The sequence below is a fragment of the Vidua chalybeata genome, chromosome 2, assembly GCF_026979565.1.
Source record: "Vidua chalybeata isolate OUT-0048 chromosome 2, bVidCha1 merged haplotype, whole genome shotgun sequence".
Classification (NCBI taxonomy): Eukaryota; Metazoa; Chordata; class Aves; order Passeriformes; family Viduidae; genus Vidua; species Vidua chalybeata.
Window position 1 is genome coordinate 8,859,679 of NC_071531.1, and position 17,890 is coordinate 8,877,568.

Sequence of the window (17,890 nt, forward strand, 5' to 3'; positions counted from 1 at the left end):
CCTGGGGAGTCACTGCCCTTTGCCACTTCAAGAACCTTTCTTTGCCCTTTTGTTAAGAGCAGCACAAAACTGCACTGGAGTGCACAGCTCTGAGACACAAACCTCGCCCTGGGCTTCTCCAGCCTCTCCCACAGATCCTGCCCCGGTGAACAATCCCAGGGACACTTTATCCTGATTACCAGAGCAGGAAGGGACGACATCCAGTTTGTGTTGCCTGGAATGGAGACCTTCAGTTTCCAGCAGGGATCATTACACAAGGTTGGGTTCGGTTTTGTTCTCTGTTAATTCATCATTCCTAGAGCTGACATGACATGTTGTAACCACTTTCAAGTGGCTAAAGGGAAATTTGAAATTAAGTCCTCCAACTTCAACATTTTTTGCTAGTTTCCTTTCCTCAGCCTGTGACTTATTTAGCTATGGCTACAACAAATCACAGAATATTCTGAGTTGGAAGGGACCAAGAAGGATCATCAGGTCCAACTCTTAAGTGAACAGCCCATACAGGGATTGAACCACAACCTTGGTGTTATTAACACCAGACTCTAAGCAAATGAGCTCATCTCACTGTTAAATGCTTTTTTTTTTAAATAGGAAATAACAGAAATTCCCAACTCTGATAAAAATTGAGCCTGAATTTTAAAACAATAGAATTGCCTACCCACATACAAAATTATAATTGTATTTTATATCATCAAAACAACTGATTCATGAAACTAAGTCCACAGAACAATGGAAATTAGAAGACCATTTAAATACACAGAATTAATACTCACTGTAGTTGTGTAAAATTGATATTTTGAAACATTAGAGGCATCTTAAAAATTTTTATTTAGCATATTGAAAAACAAGTGTTACAAAAATTTTTCTATAAACATAGGAAAAATGTTTAAATAGGATAATTTAATGTAAACCAAACCCCTTTAAAATATACAATACTGTAATCAGAGGTTATTTACATCCAGTGAAGAGAGAACAACCTTCACTAATGTTAATATCATCTAAGCAAATCATTAATTTCCATAATTTCTTAAAACAGTGCCACCTTTAAGTTAGTTTGAGTATTTAGTTTTAAATCATTTCAGTCCCAATACAAGATGCAATTCAATGTTACATTCAGAACTGGGAAAGGCAGTATCCTGACTATTCATGTCATCAGTCAAGACAGCACTGCATTCAGAGTTTCAAAACCTTAGAGAGGTACGACTATAAATTTCTATTTATTGCATCACAATGCAATTACAGGACAGGTAAAACAAAAAGAAAAAAAAAGCTGTTAAAAACCCCAGTACAAATAAAATTTTATTTTTCAATCAGGTTAGAAAAGCCAACCACAAAACTAAGCTATTTTCCCACATTTCACAAAACAGAACAAACAATTTGTAAGTTGACACTATTCCAACATGGAGAAAACTGTTAATGTTTTAGAGGAAATGCATTTGCACAACTGTCCCACACAGGTTTTGTTTAAATATTAAATTTATTCACCAAGACATAAATTTATAGCCCACAATGGCTTTCATGTACTGGTGGAAAAGGCATTGTCCAATTAATTTAACTCATAGATCACTAAGTTTTTGATTGTGACTTTTTTTTTAGAATGGCAAGCATAAATTTTGGATTACACTAAGAGTATCTACAGGACACAGTAAAATAGGATAAAGTAACATACTCCACTTAGGAGCCAGGAAGAAACCCTTCAAAAGTGGTAGTGTAACACAGAGTAAAAAAAAAAACACAGAAAAAAAGAGAAAAGCCAGCTCATCTCTAAACTGCCAAAGCAGACTGCCCATGTTCAGGGATGATGACAGCTGCTTAACAACCTAATGCAACATGGGTCATCTCCATTCATTTCCTACAGGAAAGTCCTATGTCCTGACAAGGAAGTTACTGCTAAAACTCCTATCTGTGCTGGCAGGCACAGGAGATGCCAAAATGGCACAGACACTGAAGTACCAGCTCTTTCTGAGGTGGTTCCTGCACACTGGGATGAGGCACTTTGTTCTGCTGAATCTGCCTAAAGCAGTTTATTTATTAACTCTTGCTCGGTTTGAAAGGAGCTTTAACTTCCACAAGTGGCAATTCAGGATTCACAAGAGCTAAAACCACTCCAAAAGAAAAGGCCTGACAGTCCACAAACAAAACCCAGGCAATTTTTACTACAAGTGACCAAAATATACTGAACTTACCTATTTATCTTAATATATCTATTATATATAATGAATATAAATACAAATTATAGTTTTGACAATGGAGTCAGGAGTTTGGCCAGGAGTTCATCTCCAATACAACTTGCCTTAGCAGCTGAAGATCCCCAGCAGGCAAGAAAGGCAACTTGCTCTTTGCCAAAAATGAGAACTCTTGACTGCACTTGTCAATAGATTAGATCATATTCTTATCAAAGCGTGCATTTACACACCCATCTATAACTGTCCATTTCCCTCCAGTCTCCTCCCCCAAAAATCCTTTGGGAACAGCAGGGTCAATCCCCCATGAGAGGGACATTAAGAGCAATTTCAAACACATGGCACTGGCATGTCATCTGGGTTGCTTGAAACAAAACAGTTTGGGTTTCTGTTGTAAGAAAGCCAACATAACAATTTAGTCCTTCAGGGCTCAACACATTGGTGTTAATTGATTAGTAGAACACAGAAGAGTACTAAGCTAATGCCATGCTACTTGGTGTGGGAAGAAAGAAAACTGAAACTTAATACTCAGAAATTAAACAGAGCAATTAACTTTTAAATTAACCTGTAATAGAAGAATCACCACACTAGAATTTGTACCACCTAAACCAAGTGGATGAAATTCTATACAAGCCTGTATGTAACTTGCATCCATCTTTTCAGCCTCAAAAAATCACTCCACACTAATGCTTGGGGTTATGCCTGTATGTTCTTAGAATTCCTTGTTTGAATGGATGCACAATACATTTGGTTGTTGTTGAAAAACGATATTTATATTCTCTGCAGAGAATTTCCACAGGCACCACTACAAGGTGCACACAAGGTACATGTCAGTAGGCAAGGGAGTATCAGAACTTGAGGAAAGGGTTTATATTTATAGGTGGCAAAACCTTGAGGAAGGTTTTAATATTTGGGGAAAAAAGGAAGTCACAGACACTGAATTTCTTTCCTTTTTCTCCCTTTAAAAAGGAAAGTAATGCCTTTGGTTGTATGTGCTCATAGATTACATCCTAGTCCCAGTGAAAATCACAGTAGGAAGTCCATAATCAGGATTTTATCCACTCTTGAGTATTCTACTAATTCTGTTGCATGAACTTTCAAGTTCTGAAGTTAACATATGCACACTTCTCACTTCTAGAATATAAAAGTGAAACCAGATAGGAAAACAGAAAAGGCAGAACACAGACAAAAATTTACACCATTAAATTCACCAAGTAGTGTCGTGAATTGTCAGCTTCTAAGCATTTACAGAATTTTGAGCTGTTATAGCAAAAGCTTTAGAATACACCTCTCCTGCTAGGACTCTGGAATTATTGCTGTTACACCAGCATTCTCTACATGAGATCCTGGTTTGAACACAAAGGCTCCCAGCCTCCTGAGGGCCAGGAGAGGATGCAGCATGTAACAAAAATCAAAATGAGAAAAAGGAACAAACCAGACAAGAGGCAATACTGCAAAATCAGTCCCCTCTAGCTTAAATAACTATTAAATTGTTGCTTAAGGATTCCCTATTGCAGGGAATTCTGACAGTCTGCAGTAAGAAAGGAGAGGAGGATCCCACAAATCTTGTGGGGAATGTGGACAGTGTATGGAATAAAACAAGTGACATCCTTCAAAACAGAGGTACTTTTGAGAAGTATGACAGAGCACCACATCTGTATCTGCACTACACTCTCAATACAGATTCCTTATCTTTTAAGATATTCGATGGGGGGAAAAAAAAAATCCCAAACCCAAAGAATGAGTGAACCTAAAAAAGGTGAAATTCATCGTATACAAGTCCGTTAAATTACAGAAATGCATAATAAGCCAAGATAAAGTGCTACAAAATGATTAATGATTTTTAAAAGGTCCATGGCATTCTTCTTGTTTTACTTAGTACTGGTGACAATGGGGGTTAGTGCAATGGCACTGGCTGAACTGGAATTCACAATGTCTTCGTACTGTGGGGGTGGATCTAAATGCTGTTCAGTTTCGCTTCTTCTCACACTGATTTCCCCAGTGGCTTCCTCATAGGAAGGAGGAGGATCACAGTTTGAGAGCCTTGTGGATATTGAGTCTGACCGTGCATCCGAATAGCTCAGACCTCCTGGAGAGAGCCCACTGACTTCATCCATTTCCTCCTGCGGGGAATGAACAATGCTGAGCGGCGGTGGGAGGGGCCCTCTGCCATCAGCACCATCGCCCAGCGCTCCATGGGCTCCCCTGTGCACGTACACCGACTGCCTGCGCATTTTCTTTTTAAACAGGCATCTCCAGATGACAAAAATGACAATGAGGATAATAAAAAGGCCAATGATTAATGGAAATGCAAGGTAAAATGAATACCAGTTATGTCCTGTGTTACTTTCTCCCTGGAGTCCATTTTTGTAGCCTTTCCAGAACTCCTTCTAGAAGAGCAAGACACAACATGTCAGAAACTATAACACAGTTAATAAAAACCAAGCAATGTAAGCAAGTTGTTTTAAAGAATGAGGACAAAAAAAAAGGCATTTCAAATACTGATGATTAAAATAAGAACTGGCATGGAAAAGCACACACAAACTTTCAATTTTTCTTCTTATGTGATTAGTGATACAAAAGGGATTTGGTTTTGCAAACTCCTCACCACTTTTAACATTCTTATATCGGCACTCAATGTTTACAAACATGCAGCAGAGACAGGACTAATACACTCAGAAAAGAAAAAAAAAAACAACCACAAAACAAACTAGGAAAAAATATCTCAAAAGCCCCTGCCTAATCAGCATGCACATCAGCCATCCGGTGGATCAGAATCTGTCAGCACCACTCAAGGCATAAGTTTAGAGTTTGTTTGTTTTAAAATTGAAATAATCCATTAGTACAATTTGACTAAGAAACACTAGCTCACAGTGACAGACCACTGTGGCTAAGCACAACTACGCTGCACTGTCTTATCATAATTTAGATATGCCCCACCCTCTGGCTCATACAGCAATCACTGTCAGCTTAGTTTGAGTTGATCCAGATCCTCTGTTTACAGTTAAAAATAGCCCCATAACTATGAGACTATTACATGGGTTATTATATTCTAGAAACCTTGACAACAGAGCTACAGATAAATGGAACATAAAGTGAAAATATGAACAAGCAAAAATAAAGATAAAGGGGGGGGACACCAATACTTGAAAGTCCTCTTTGCCATATTAATATGAGTAAATGGGAGCACAAATATTGTGTTACCATCATATTTCTTCTGCAGCGAATGCTGCGAAGAAACAGTACAAAAGAAAAACATACCCTGCCTCAAAAGAGTAGCCATTCTTGCCTTTAATGTCTCTCGTACTATGAAACACTTTCACTGAGTTTTATAGTCATAATTTAGAACATTTTAGTATTTTGTAGTATAATTAAAAACCCAAACCCCAAAAGCCTGTAATTAATGACACCCCCCCAGTCAATGCCAGAATATCTGAACTCTAGCTTTCTTTAATAATGCACAGACTTGACCCTCTCATCCTTCTGTCAGCATCACATTAATTTTAAATGACAGCACATATTTCATGCAACTATTTATAAAGTAGTCACCAGGTAGAATTAAAATTGTTATTGCTCAGTTGTTAGTAAATGATTTATTTAGGTTGCAGACTGACTTTGTGCACAGACAAATCAGATTCATCTTTTTTTTTTAGCTCAGGCCTGATGCCACATGATGAGCATTAAACAGCAAATGCCACCAAACTGACCCCAGAGGCAGCTTGAGTCCAGAAGCAGCACAATCCCTCCAGCATGGAGGTCAAGTTTTCCCTGTGCAAACACAGGACTAGGATACCACGGCCAAAACACACACTATCAACACTTCTGGATCAGGATTTACTCAGGTTAAGAGCAATGCCATGTACATAAAACAATTGACTCTCCTGTAAATTTTTCTTTCCAAATATAAATTCAATTGTTCTTACATCTATGTGCGAATTCAAAAACTAAAACAATTTCAACTCCTACACCAATCCAGGATCAGGCATTTTCCCTAAGTTTTAAGGCTTGACACCACAAGCAGATTGTCACAATGCCCATCTCTGATGTGAACTCAGGTCCAAATAATCTAAGCTGTGTCAGGTGGCATTGGCTTCAAACAAAGCAAGAAAGACTGGAAAGATGGACTCTAAATACTTCTCTACAAGGGCCCTCCTTGACATGTGTTCCACAGTGAACCCCAAACGAACAGTTCTGAGTTCAGAAAAATGCATTTTGGGGGGAACTAACACTGAAAAATGCCACCAGCTGCATAATTGAAGGTTTTTGGGATCTCTGCATGATAAAACCTGGCAGAACCAAACACCTCACCCTCCTCCCACCAGACTGCCAGGGAATTAAGAATACCTATTACTTTTGCATTTGATAAGAATACAGCTAACTAGATTACTTAGTGGAATAAATAATATATTGTTAACTAAAAAAAAACAGAAAAGGATTAATTAGGATTATGAAATCCTGCTGTATGTACTGGGACCAAACTTCCCACATCACTGTTCTGTGGCCTCAATGGCAGCAAAGAAATAAAACTATACAATGTTTGTTTTAAAGATTTACTGAAAGTCATTACATATACAGTGCAAGGATATGTCATTTTACAGACTCTCTGGAGGAGAAAGGTAGTTTTGATGAAAAAGAAGAAATCACACTTCTCCCTAACAATTTATTATGTGTTGCAGACTGCAGAGAAAATGCACTTTCTCCAATAGAAGGGTAGTAAATAGTGACTGGTCTTTGAATATTGTTTCCATGTTACTTCTAGGTCAGATCTATCTGCTGTAGAAAATATCTCTGTATCTTCAGAAAGCAGAAAGAGCATCTCTCCTTGGCACTCTGCTACTCAGCAAAGCAGCAGAAAATCTGTTCTGTTCTCCCAGAGAGGCAGGCACTTAAGAGCAGAATAGGGTGTGTTGCTTTGGGGATGTTTGACTTGGTGATGCATAAAGAGGTAAAAGAGTGTAAACTGCCTTAAGGATGAAAGTAGTTTAATGTCCTCTTTCATTTACGTGCAAGGCAAAGAAAACTCAAGACAGTTCAGACACTCCCCACTCCCTGGTCAAAAATTACTTTAGGTCAAATACTATCTTACATAGACAGAAGAATACTTTTCTGCACACAGATGAAAAACACTAAGAAAGAAACACTTGTTTAGTCATTAAAAAAAAAGAAATCTTTAAATGTTCTTCTTCATGGGAAATGAAAAAACAACCAACCAAAAAAAACAACTCCACAACACCCCACAAGAAACAACCTTATTAGCATACTAGATCCTGGGTTTCCAGCTTGCATTTTTGCAAGTCAGCTCTCCTAGAGAAGTAGAAAGACTTTTAGCCCCAGACTGCCACAATTGACAAGAACTGCAGGAAATGCATCCTTCATGTCTCAGTTGCACAGCTGCCAAGCTCTCCCTCTGCTCTGCCACCCACAGCTACACTGCAGAGTAAAGGGATGGTGCAGGAGGAGGACAAGACATCTGGTCAGAGTCAAATCCTGCCCAACAAAGCCACAGACAACTTTGATGAGTTTACACAGTGTGAGGATTTGTACAAACTGCTGTTTGTAAAAAACTACTGTTTGAAAAAGACCAAGAGGGGGAAGACTGAAAATTTACAAAGTATCTGTAAAATTCATACACAAAGTTAAAGAGTAACTTATAAGCTGGAAAACTCCCAGCACAAACATCCCTCCCACAATTACTGGTCTCTTTAACTAACAACAGAAAGGACTTTCTGCTTGACAAAATTACTAACTTGTGATTAATGAAAAGGGCACTTCAGTAATCATTTATCCCTGAGTGCTGTACAACTGGGAATACCAGGTGTAAAAGCCTTATAAGGCTGAAAAACTTAAGCGGGCCACAGAATCAGATAACTGCAATGGAAAAGACTTAGAAAACATCTAACATATATTCCTGCCAAGAGCTATTTTTCTGAATGTACCTTAGTGCTTTGGAAAATCCAGTTTGAAATAATGAAAAGGAATTCTCAAAGGCATCCCAAAGACAGTTACAGCAAAATTTTCCAGAATTCTGTTTCCCCTTCATTTGTAATACTTCTCAGAACAGAGTCAGTATCAGTTAGTTGGATCTGAATGCTGAATCAAATAAGGGATCCACAAGGAAGTCAAGACCTGCACTCTCTTGAGAAACTCAGGGGAGGCCTTTACTACATTAGGCAGCATTGTCATCCTCAAATGATTCTTTGTCAATTGCCTGACTTGTTTTAAAGGTAGACTGATAATAAGCCAGTCAGAAGATTGCTTGGTATTCACCATGCAGAGGGTGAGAACAGGCCAATAAGGGGAAGTGAGTCCACCTGCTACACTCTTCCTTTCTGGTCTGCCCGCAGTTTCAAGTAGCAGGAAAAGATTCTCTTATGAATATTTATCCAGCATCCATAATTACACAGAGTGACAATGGAAGTCCTACTCGATCATATAATTTTAGATCTGGTGTTGACAAATTTTGAGTTGCTTACTAAGCTTTTTAGCAGTAGTTAATTTGTTTTGCTTGAATAAAGCAACAAAGAGAACCTGGCAATTTTTGCAATATTTAAAATTCACTGGAAATTTGCAATAGGAATGAAAATCTCTGACTTCCAGCTTTTAAAATCTTCATGCAGTTTAATTTAAAAAAAATGACTTAATGGAAATTAAATTAACATCAGTGCTACAATCACACTCAGATACTTAGCACAGTAACCTTTGAATAAATCTTTGAGCCTCCCAACAACCTCTGACACCTGACCAGTGACCACATGCAGTGCTGCCTGCAGGCTACAGGCACCACCAATAAACAGCTTTACAAGGTCACACCTAGGGCTCACCTTATCTGTTAACTTCTCTGACAGTAATCATTAGAGACTGCTGAAAGAGTTCAAACACAAGCAGGCAGGGATACTCTCCCAGATTTCAGGTATTTGTGCCTCAAGAGCTTCCACTAGCCAAAGTTGATTCCTTTTAATTAATGGTTCCAGACTGATTTAACTTCCCTTCATTCACATCACTGTTCTCTGAACCTAAACAAGCTTTTAGGATCTGAGACATCCTGTGGCAAGGCAGTCCACAGCTCCATTACCTGTGGTGAGGAGAGACTTCTATTTGCTTTGAACCTGCACCTTTCCAGTTTCCTTTGAGGTCCTCTCAGGTGTGCTATCAGAAGGATGGCAAGTGACTGACCTCAGCTCAGCCTTCATCTCACAGACATCATCACATATTCCCTGATTCAATTATTTTATAATCTGTTGTTGTTATACAAGTCTTTCCATATCTTTGATCAATTGTCACACTTCTCTGGTCCTTCCTCACCTACTAATTTACTTTTAAAGAGATAGGGAGATGAGAGTTGGACACATTCAAGATGTGGGTAAGCTCTTTATTTAATCCCTTTTCCTTTATTTCACATTCTTAGAACTCAGGGTCCTTTGTTTTGATTTTGTTTAACTGCTCAGCATTAAACTGAAGTCTTCATAGATTGAAATTCAGATCTTGTTCCCAAATTCTGTTCAGAGCCAATCATATATTATAATGAATGTCCTCAATTCCTCCACATGCATTTACATTTGTCAACACAGAATTTCATATTCTATTTTACCCACAAAGTCCTGCAAATTCTTCCCTGTTGGCTCTAGCCTAACGTAATAGTTTTATCTTTATAACTACCTTTATAGTTTTAAATAGTAATTCTGAATCTGTCAAAATCCCCAAGCCTGTCTTGAAAATAATGAATGGCATGTATGCACACTTGACATACAATGCTAATTAAAAACTCATGTGCCAAAAATAACTTGAGGGAACTGCTCGATATTCATTTAATATTGCAAATCTGCATGTTGCAGACCTGCCCAGAAGACTGCAGAAAAACAAAGAAGCAATCAGACAAGATAAAAAATACACAGATTAGACAAAAAGTTATAATGAGATAAATAAGCTACAGCCCCTATTTGAATTCCAGTCTATCTATACTATGAAAGCTTTGATCCTGTATTTCTCTACATACACTATATCATGTTCCCAGTCTCCTGCATCCATTCCCTTCCCCTGGGACACGGATGTTAAGTATCACTAAGTGGCTGTGTGGATGGATACTGCTGGGGGACAATGCACTAAATAAAGCCCAAGTACATGAGGCTGGTCAGGCACCACTGCACATTAGCAGAGCCTGACCCATTAGCAACTCCCCACAGCAGAATACAGCAGCCAGGGAAAAAGGATACTGTAGTGGAAATGGATAAAAGGTCAGGACCTTATTGAAAGCTCCTTCAACACTTGTGGCAGAAAAGAAATGTAATTATTTCTATTTTACTACTTCCCAAATACCTCTGCAAGGGAAATGCTAATTACCATATCATAAAATGTTCCTAAATGGGAGAGAGAAGCTGAGAGACAACATGTTTAGGTTATGTTTTCTCTATTGACTGGAACAAAAAGCAGAAGTGATATGGTGTTAGAAGTTTATACAAATTTTCTCATTGTACACATTATTTTTAATTGCACAACGAGCTATCATTAGGTAGGAATAGTCATGCCAAGTCAAGTTTGAGAGGTAAAAACACATGTGTGCAGGCACTTCACAGCTTCAGAAAGAAGCAGCTTTGAAGGGACACCACATGTCCTACAACTTCATTTTAATGAACCAGAAAATTCTCATGCCAGCCTTACCCATCTCCCTAGCTATGTGTGAGATACACATCAACACCACCAAAAAGATGCCAAGAACTTAAAATGTCCAGTATGCCTTAATACACTGTTATTTTTTGATGTAGAGCTCAGCCATTGACTAGTGGAATGTGTCACCCGTGTAAATTTCAGAAGAAACCTGCAAGGCTCCCAGTGCCACTCTGGACACTAAATCACTGGCCTCGCCAGTACAATTTCCTTGTGCAAAAACCAAATCTAATGCAACGTTGAAAAACACACAAGCACTCAGCGCACCCAAAAGTTTAGTGTAAGTACACCCCACCCATCTTTAACATACACAGCAAAACATACCGTTTTTTCCTCGTTTTCAAATGCTTCTCTTGCTTCTTCATAGCTACAGATTTCTTCTTTGCATTCATGTTCTATGTCACCTTGCTTTATTTCTTCCAGAAAGGTGTTGGCTCTTGGGTATCTTTTTAACACAGAGTTGGCTTTGTCCTCTGTTAAGAACACTGAATAAGAAGACGAGAGTCAACAAACGTCACTTCTAAAATAGACACTCAAAACCTCATGCTAGAATTGCTCCAAGAAAACATGCCTTTGAGAAAAAGTTTTTTCAAAGTCTTCCCCTTTATTTGATTTGATAAAAGGCCTTTCCTAGTTTTGCTCACTGTGGTAAGTAGCTGGACCTACAATTTCAGTAGTTATTGCTAAAATGTCGTGAATGCACAGACCTCAGTTCAGCATCATAGTCATGCGTGGTGAAACAAGACTGAAGCTGGTGCCCAAGAAGAGTCTTTGGAAGAGACAGACACATGTTCAGCTCAAGTTGACACAGAACAAACAAATCCTGCTTGTCAACATCCAAAATGATATTTGCAACTGCCTGAGAGCATCACAGCCAGAATGCTCTAAAGTTTTTGATATAAATATTTATGACTATTACCCAGAGTCACAAACACCAGACAGCTGCATTTATCAATGTTTAGGTCTGTAAGTTTTCTTAAGCAACTTTGAAGCAGACTTGCTCCCTTCACTCCAGAACTCTCAACCATGAAATGAGAGCTCTTTTGAGGGTGTGAGGGGAAGTAGCCTCTCTCTATTTTTTGAACCATACAGAAAACCTCATCTTATTTGATGAATCAAATGAAGCAATCCTAAAAGGCAACCAATGTTCTCACACAGGTATTCTTTATTGGCTCCCCTTAGTTTGCTGTCCAAGGAGGAAAGCTGGAAGCAATGTCTTTTCTTCTGATGTTCCAGCTTTCCATCAAATCCAAGGATTTTTGCATATGCAGTAACTGGGAACAGTTTGGATTCCATCAGCCTGAATTACCCAGGAGGTACATCTGCAGTGAATGATGCAGGAATTCTCCAGGTATTTCAGGTCAGGAAGAAGGAACATCAAGTCAGTGCTGCACTGTTCTTGGGCTCCGAGTGCCAGCAAGAGGGGATAATGATTCAATGCACTGCCACACTAATGCATTTGTAGCACTTTCTTGGCTTACACAATCATTTGTGCATTGCTTCATTTGCAGTTAGTCTGTAGGGGTTTTTTTCCCCCTTAATCATCAGGTTTTTAATGTTATAAAAGGAGGGCAGCAAGGGAACTGTGTTTTTGCTTTAGAAACATGTGGTGGTATTTGCCAGCACTGATTAGCATAATTAGGCATAACTAATCTCAACTTGTTTAATGTCTGTGATATACTACTGTAATGGATATCCATGGCCAGGCTACAGGGGTGGCTTCTGTGAGAAGCTGCTAGAAAATTACTCTGTGCCAGTGAAGAAGGAAGGGGAAGAGGGGCTCCAGGTGCCAGAGCTGAGATTCTCCTGGAGCCCACGGTGCAGACCATGGTGGAGGGGGGTAACAGAGCAGCTTTGGGGGCACCTGGCATCCAGCCAGAGTCAGTCAGTCACAGCTTGGTTACAAATCATTAGACAGTGATCTTCCTTTTGCAAAGGATTATAAGATATGAAGATTGAATTCCAAAACACCACTGACTCCTAAGCTTCCAGCTGAATACATTACATACATGCATGCATCACACAAATTACCCTGCTCAAGATGATGCTAGGGGCTCAGTGCATCCAGCCCTGCAACTGCACCTACTGCAAATTTGGTTTTCTTCAGCACCACAGGTGAGCACATGGACATCTCCTATAGTGCAAGTTCATTAACTACATAACACAGAAACTAATACTCAGAAATCTCTTCTTAAAGGGAAGAAAAAGAGATGGCTTTTTTTCCACACAATTCCCCTCACTTCCCTCTAGGCCTGAATAATTTGGTTTCTTTCAGCCTCATGCCTCAGTGATCACCTCAAGGTGATGAGCTGAACGATTCATCCATATCAGGAATGCAGCACACAGCCATGCCCAGGGATGGACTGCAAGTGCTTTTCCTACTTCTCCCAACTCCTCATGGGCGTTCCTGAAGGGAACAAGTGTCAGGCCAGACTCTCTTGAGAGTGTCCATATGTAGAGGCACTGAAGAGTAGATAATGCACTATAAATTAAGTTTCCCTTCCTCCAGCAGATAAAACTTAGGGAATTTCATTTCATGGCTGGAATCCATCCACAAAAATTGCAATGAGGGAAATGACGACAGCTTTGTATCAGAAGGAAAAGAAACCCAGGCAAATGCAGGTAGCTGTAAATACCCTGATTTACAGATTCTGGCTCTCAGAAACAAGATACAAATACTTATTTCTGTGTGCACTTTCCAATTTCCAAAGATAAAAAAGGTTTAAAAACTGGTATGTTAAGAAATATTCCATTTGATATATATTGGTATGAGTTTTTAGGTAATACTTTAGTTTTCCAAAAGGAAATAACCATACATTTCTGAAATGCATTACTGAAGAACAACAAAATGTTAATTCAGTTCAAGAATGGAAAATATATGAATATCTAAACCCCCAAACAACTCATTTTATTTAACAACTCATATTCAGGAGGTCTGTCTTCTCTCACAATACAGTATACAAAATGCACATGCTACAGAGACAAAAAAAGCCTGCTGAGGAAAATAAACTGCATCCCATCATAATTATGAATGTATCTGACAAATAATCTCTGGCTAGTCTAGACCAGGAATACCTTTTGACCCTGCAAGGCTGGAAATAAAAATGAAGTATATTAACTTGTTTGTTTGGATGTGAAATTTTTAATGCTTTGCATAATCCTAGTGACTTCAAATCCTATTGAGAAGTCAATACAAATGTATCAAGGAAATAAAAACCTGCAATTGAAATACAGGGATTTAATGAGAATCAGGCACTGCCTGATGAATCTTTAAAAAGAAACATAATGGAACCATGTTGCAGAACCCATTCTGACTTCTTAGTGTTCCAGGACCATAATCATGTAGATACTCAGCTATAGTAGGATAAGAGTGTGCAAAAAGCCCACTTGGGCTGGATGCCCACCTAGCTAAGTCACAGCATGGCTGAATTCACTGCAGATGTTACTGTGGAGCACAACATAATCAGGGAAGACTTGCATGTGTAAGAATAATGGAATGAAGCAAGATAAGTCACTTTTTCACTTTGTTAAGGAGATTAACTAGCAGGTAAAAGATAAAAGAAAAGTCAAAATCATTATTTTGGCATTATATAAGACACAAGTCATCCAAAGTCTCTTCTACTTCCCCAATTTTTGTAGGATATAGATGAAGTTATACAACTACCATATTTAATTAATTTGAATACATCACTTCTTCAGACATGCTGGTGCTCTGGATGTAACTGTAATAATTGGCTTTTACCAAGTTTTTATGTATCTGAAAGCTTCCAAAGACTTAGTTTCACTTATTATTATTGAAGAGAAAAACACAGATCAATTTATTACACATCCTCTGGAAAGCCTGCCTGCTATCCTAGTAGTGAATGGATACTCTACCAAGGTGAAATTCAATCAAAACTGGAGCCAGGCACAGACACAAGAGGATAAATATTTTGCAGCCTGCCAGCTGAAGCTGTCACAGGAAAAAGAAAAAGGCTTTAGGTCTGTAGTGACAGAGGGAACAGGGAGCAGCAGTGTGGGAAAAGTATTCTGAGACACTGAAGTGCTGCCGAAGCAAAGCCCGGGGCAGCCTGGACACCAAAACCAGCTCTGTTGAGACTAGTATTGAGCTTTCTTTTCTGACTCCTCACCAACATCTAAGCAGACTAAAATCACCACTAAATAGTAAAACTAAACATTTTAGCTCTAAATTTGAAGCTGCTGCTGCTATTAAATCTTTCTGTAGGTCATCTTAATAAATCCATTTGGTTTAATTTGTGCTTTTACCTACAAAGTTTAAAAAGTGACTCCTGCTCTGAGAATCGGGAGTTACAGAGACAAGCTTAAAACCAGTTAAAACTAAAGTACTCAGTGCTGGAAATTCAGCTCTGTGGTCTTCATTCTGCAGCCAGCTTTCAAAGGGCAACAGTAAGTTTGTGATGATTTTTATGGTCTGCAAATAATACCTGTCAGAACAGTTGCATGACTCCAGCTCAGTGTGGGCAAAGTTCTGCATCATCTGCAACATCAAAGCCAGTTCAATGCCAGAGGGCATCTTTTGTGCAAAGAGACTGAGTTTATGAGCAGAAGACAGTTTTGGGGTGTGTTACTGTCTCCATAACAAAAAATAACAGAGAATGTACACTCATCTTAGGTTAAACTTACCACTATCCATGGTGATTGCTGTCAAGGCAGGGAACTTGCAAATATCAAGTCTGTAAACAAAGAGTAAATATCCTGATGAGTTTGCAAATTATAATCAACTCGGACAAGTTTCTCTTCATTCCCAAATACTGGTATGAATACATCAGTATTCGAAACTCCATGATCAAAATCAACCCCTCTTTTGAGTTGTACCAGTACTGTATGCAGGCTGATTTCAGTAGTATAGGAACACTAACCAAGAAAAAGATAACCTTTGAATTGGTGAATGCCTTAACAGTTTTCAAGGCTTTTCAAATTCAGGATATCAAAAATGTTAATATGAAATAAGAGGGTGTGTATAACTTCAAACAAAATGCAACTTGTTTTGCCTAATTGAACTTTAAAGGCATTACATTCTCCACTGTAATTACTTATACCTTAACTAAAATTTAAATTCACTCTGCAGAGATCATCAAGTCAACTCATTATCTTTAGTCTATAGATCAGGTTTTTGAAATCAGAGTGAACATATGGAAATTCATTCGAGTCAGGTACTGATTAAAACACGATGCCTGCATAAAGTTCAAGGGCAGAATAAGACCTGCGATTTGGCAAAGGAACTTGCACTACATGAGAGGATCCCAACCTGCCCTACAAGAACTTGCATGTTCTTTGTAAATTGGAAAGAGAACAGAAAGGAGATGCTCTCAGTTGAGAAAGTGCCTGAAGCTCATTGCACCCACCAGGCAGAGAGCCAATAAGAACTGCATCTGGAGGAAGCAAGAGTAGTGCAGCTCCTTGGAGTCTTTTTTGGTATGGGAAAAGTCAGAGAAAGAAAAGCTTTCAGCAAAGTAAGAGAAAGGTGCAACTGCCTAACCAAGTAAGTAGAACACTACAAGGTTAAAGAGTTTTTTTAATTAATAAATTACCTACTCCTAAGGGTTAGCACCAGTCTTCAGAGGCCAGGTTACACATCAACATATCACAGCACCCAGATGTCCTCACTTTCCATAAATCCAAACCCTCATAAGCAAACCTTTCTGTAAAAAAGGTTGGCCATGGCTGTTGTAATAAACAAAGAGGGAAAGTTAATGTTCCCAGCCTGGCCTGCCCAACACCATAACTTGTCATGCAAGAGCAGACTGCAGTACTTGCATGCTGAGGGGAATGGTGCTCCATGAAGACATCCCAGCCTGCTAACTAAACTGTAGGAGTGGCACTGCAAGACGAGGGATGAAGGAGCAAACTGATTTTAAAGCAAGTTCATCAAACCTCTGTAAAGGTGAATAAATGTGAATAAAGAGCAGACATTAAGGCACTCTGAAATCTCACCACCATAGTTTTCAGCTTGTTGCTACTAAGTATTGTAGGTTGACAGAAGCAGAGGGATTCATTTTTTTTTTCAGAATGTATATAAAACCTCTTTTAATAGCCAGAATTTATCTTAGCAGACTACTCTATGCCAAAACAAGTGATCATTGCCCTTTGCTTCTTGAATGAAAATAAAATTAGTGTAATTTAATGATTAGTCACATTGTCACAACCCAAATACCTGTGATGAAGAAACCGCTAAACTTATTAAAAGAAACAGGTCATGAAAGATTTGGCTAGTGGTCTATTTTCTTCACCCGTTACGTTATTATTTTCTTTCACCATTTATTACCCACCAGTTTCAGTCAGCTGGTTTAGCAACAGCCCCCCAAATAAACACACACACATCAATAGAAGAGGCAGCAGCCATGAGTGCTCCCTTGTTCTGTCAAGTGGCAGCAATGCAGTGAATTAAATATACCTTTCCTATGCTTCCCCTCTTGAATGGGGTCATTTTTTTGTAATAAATTTCAGTTAGTCTTTAATGTTTCACCCTTTTAACAGAACTAGAATGTGGAGTGCTACAACATTCAAAATAAAAAAAAAACCAAAAACCCAAGACAGAACACAAGCACCCACATCCATGAGTCACAACCTCTCTGTTGGCTCTGCCTACTTGGAAATGTGTTGGGAAAAAGGGGACTTTGTGCCTCCCCCCTGCTACGGGATGTTTTCCACCAGGAGCAGTGCAAGTCACTGCCTCTGCCTTGGCACTTAGCACTTGGTACTTGGCATATCATATTCTCTGGGAATGAACACCAGAACACTGACTCACAGGTTGGGAAACTGAGGAAAACAAAGGGAAAAGAAAAAAGAAAACAGAGAAGGTAAAATACCTTTTTAATTTCTTCAGAGGCAATTTTATTAGGGGCTAGTGACAAAATAGTTGCTGAAGTGACTGCAGAACACAAATTATGTTTCACTTTACCTCCTTCATTACTTACATTACTTACACTTACCTCCTTCATTACAGAAGGAAATTGTATGTCCTTCTCCAGGAAATATCAAATATAGCTTTTCAGTCAATGGCTGTAGTGCAGAAACTTCCCTTC

At 38.8% G+C, this 17,890-nt stretch overlaps 1 protein-coding gene across 1 annotated transcript in view; it reads right to left on the reverse strand.

Moving 5' to 3' along the window:
• Positions 1-804: 804 nt before the first annotated feature.
• Positions 805-17,890, reverse strand: part of PRRG1 (proline rich and Gla domain 1) — a 31,106-nt gene continuing 14,020 nt past the window's right edge. The window contains exons 2-4 of the mRNA XM_053933351.1: positions 15,489-15,538; positions 11,169-11,329; positions 805-4,573 (exon numbers count right to left, since the gene is read on the reverse strand). Coding sequence (XP_053789326.1) covers positions 4,055-4,573; positions 11,169-11,329; positions 15,489-15,538 — 730 coding nt within the window. The 3' untranslated portion in view covers positions 805-4,054. The remainder of the gene's footprint in view (positions 4,574-11,168; positions 11,330-15,488; positions 15,539-17,890) is intronic.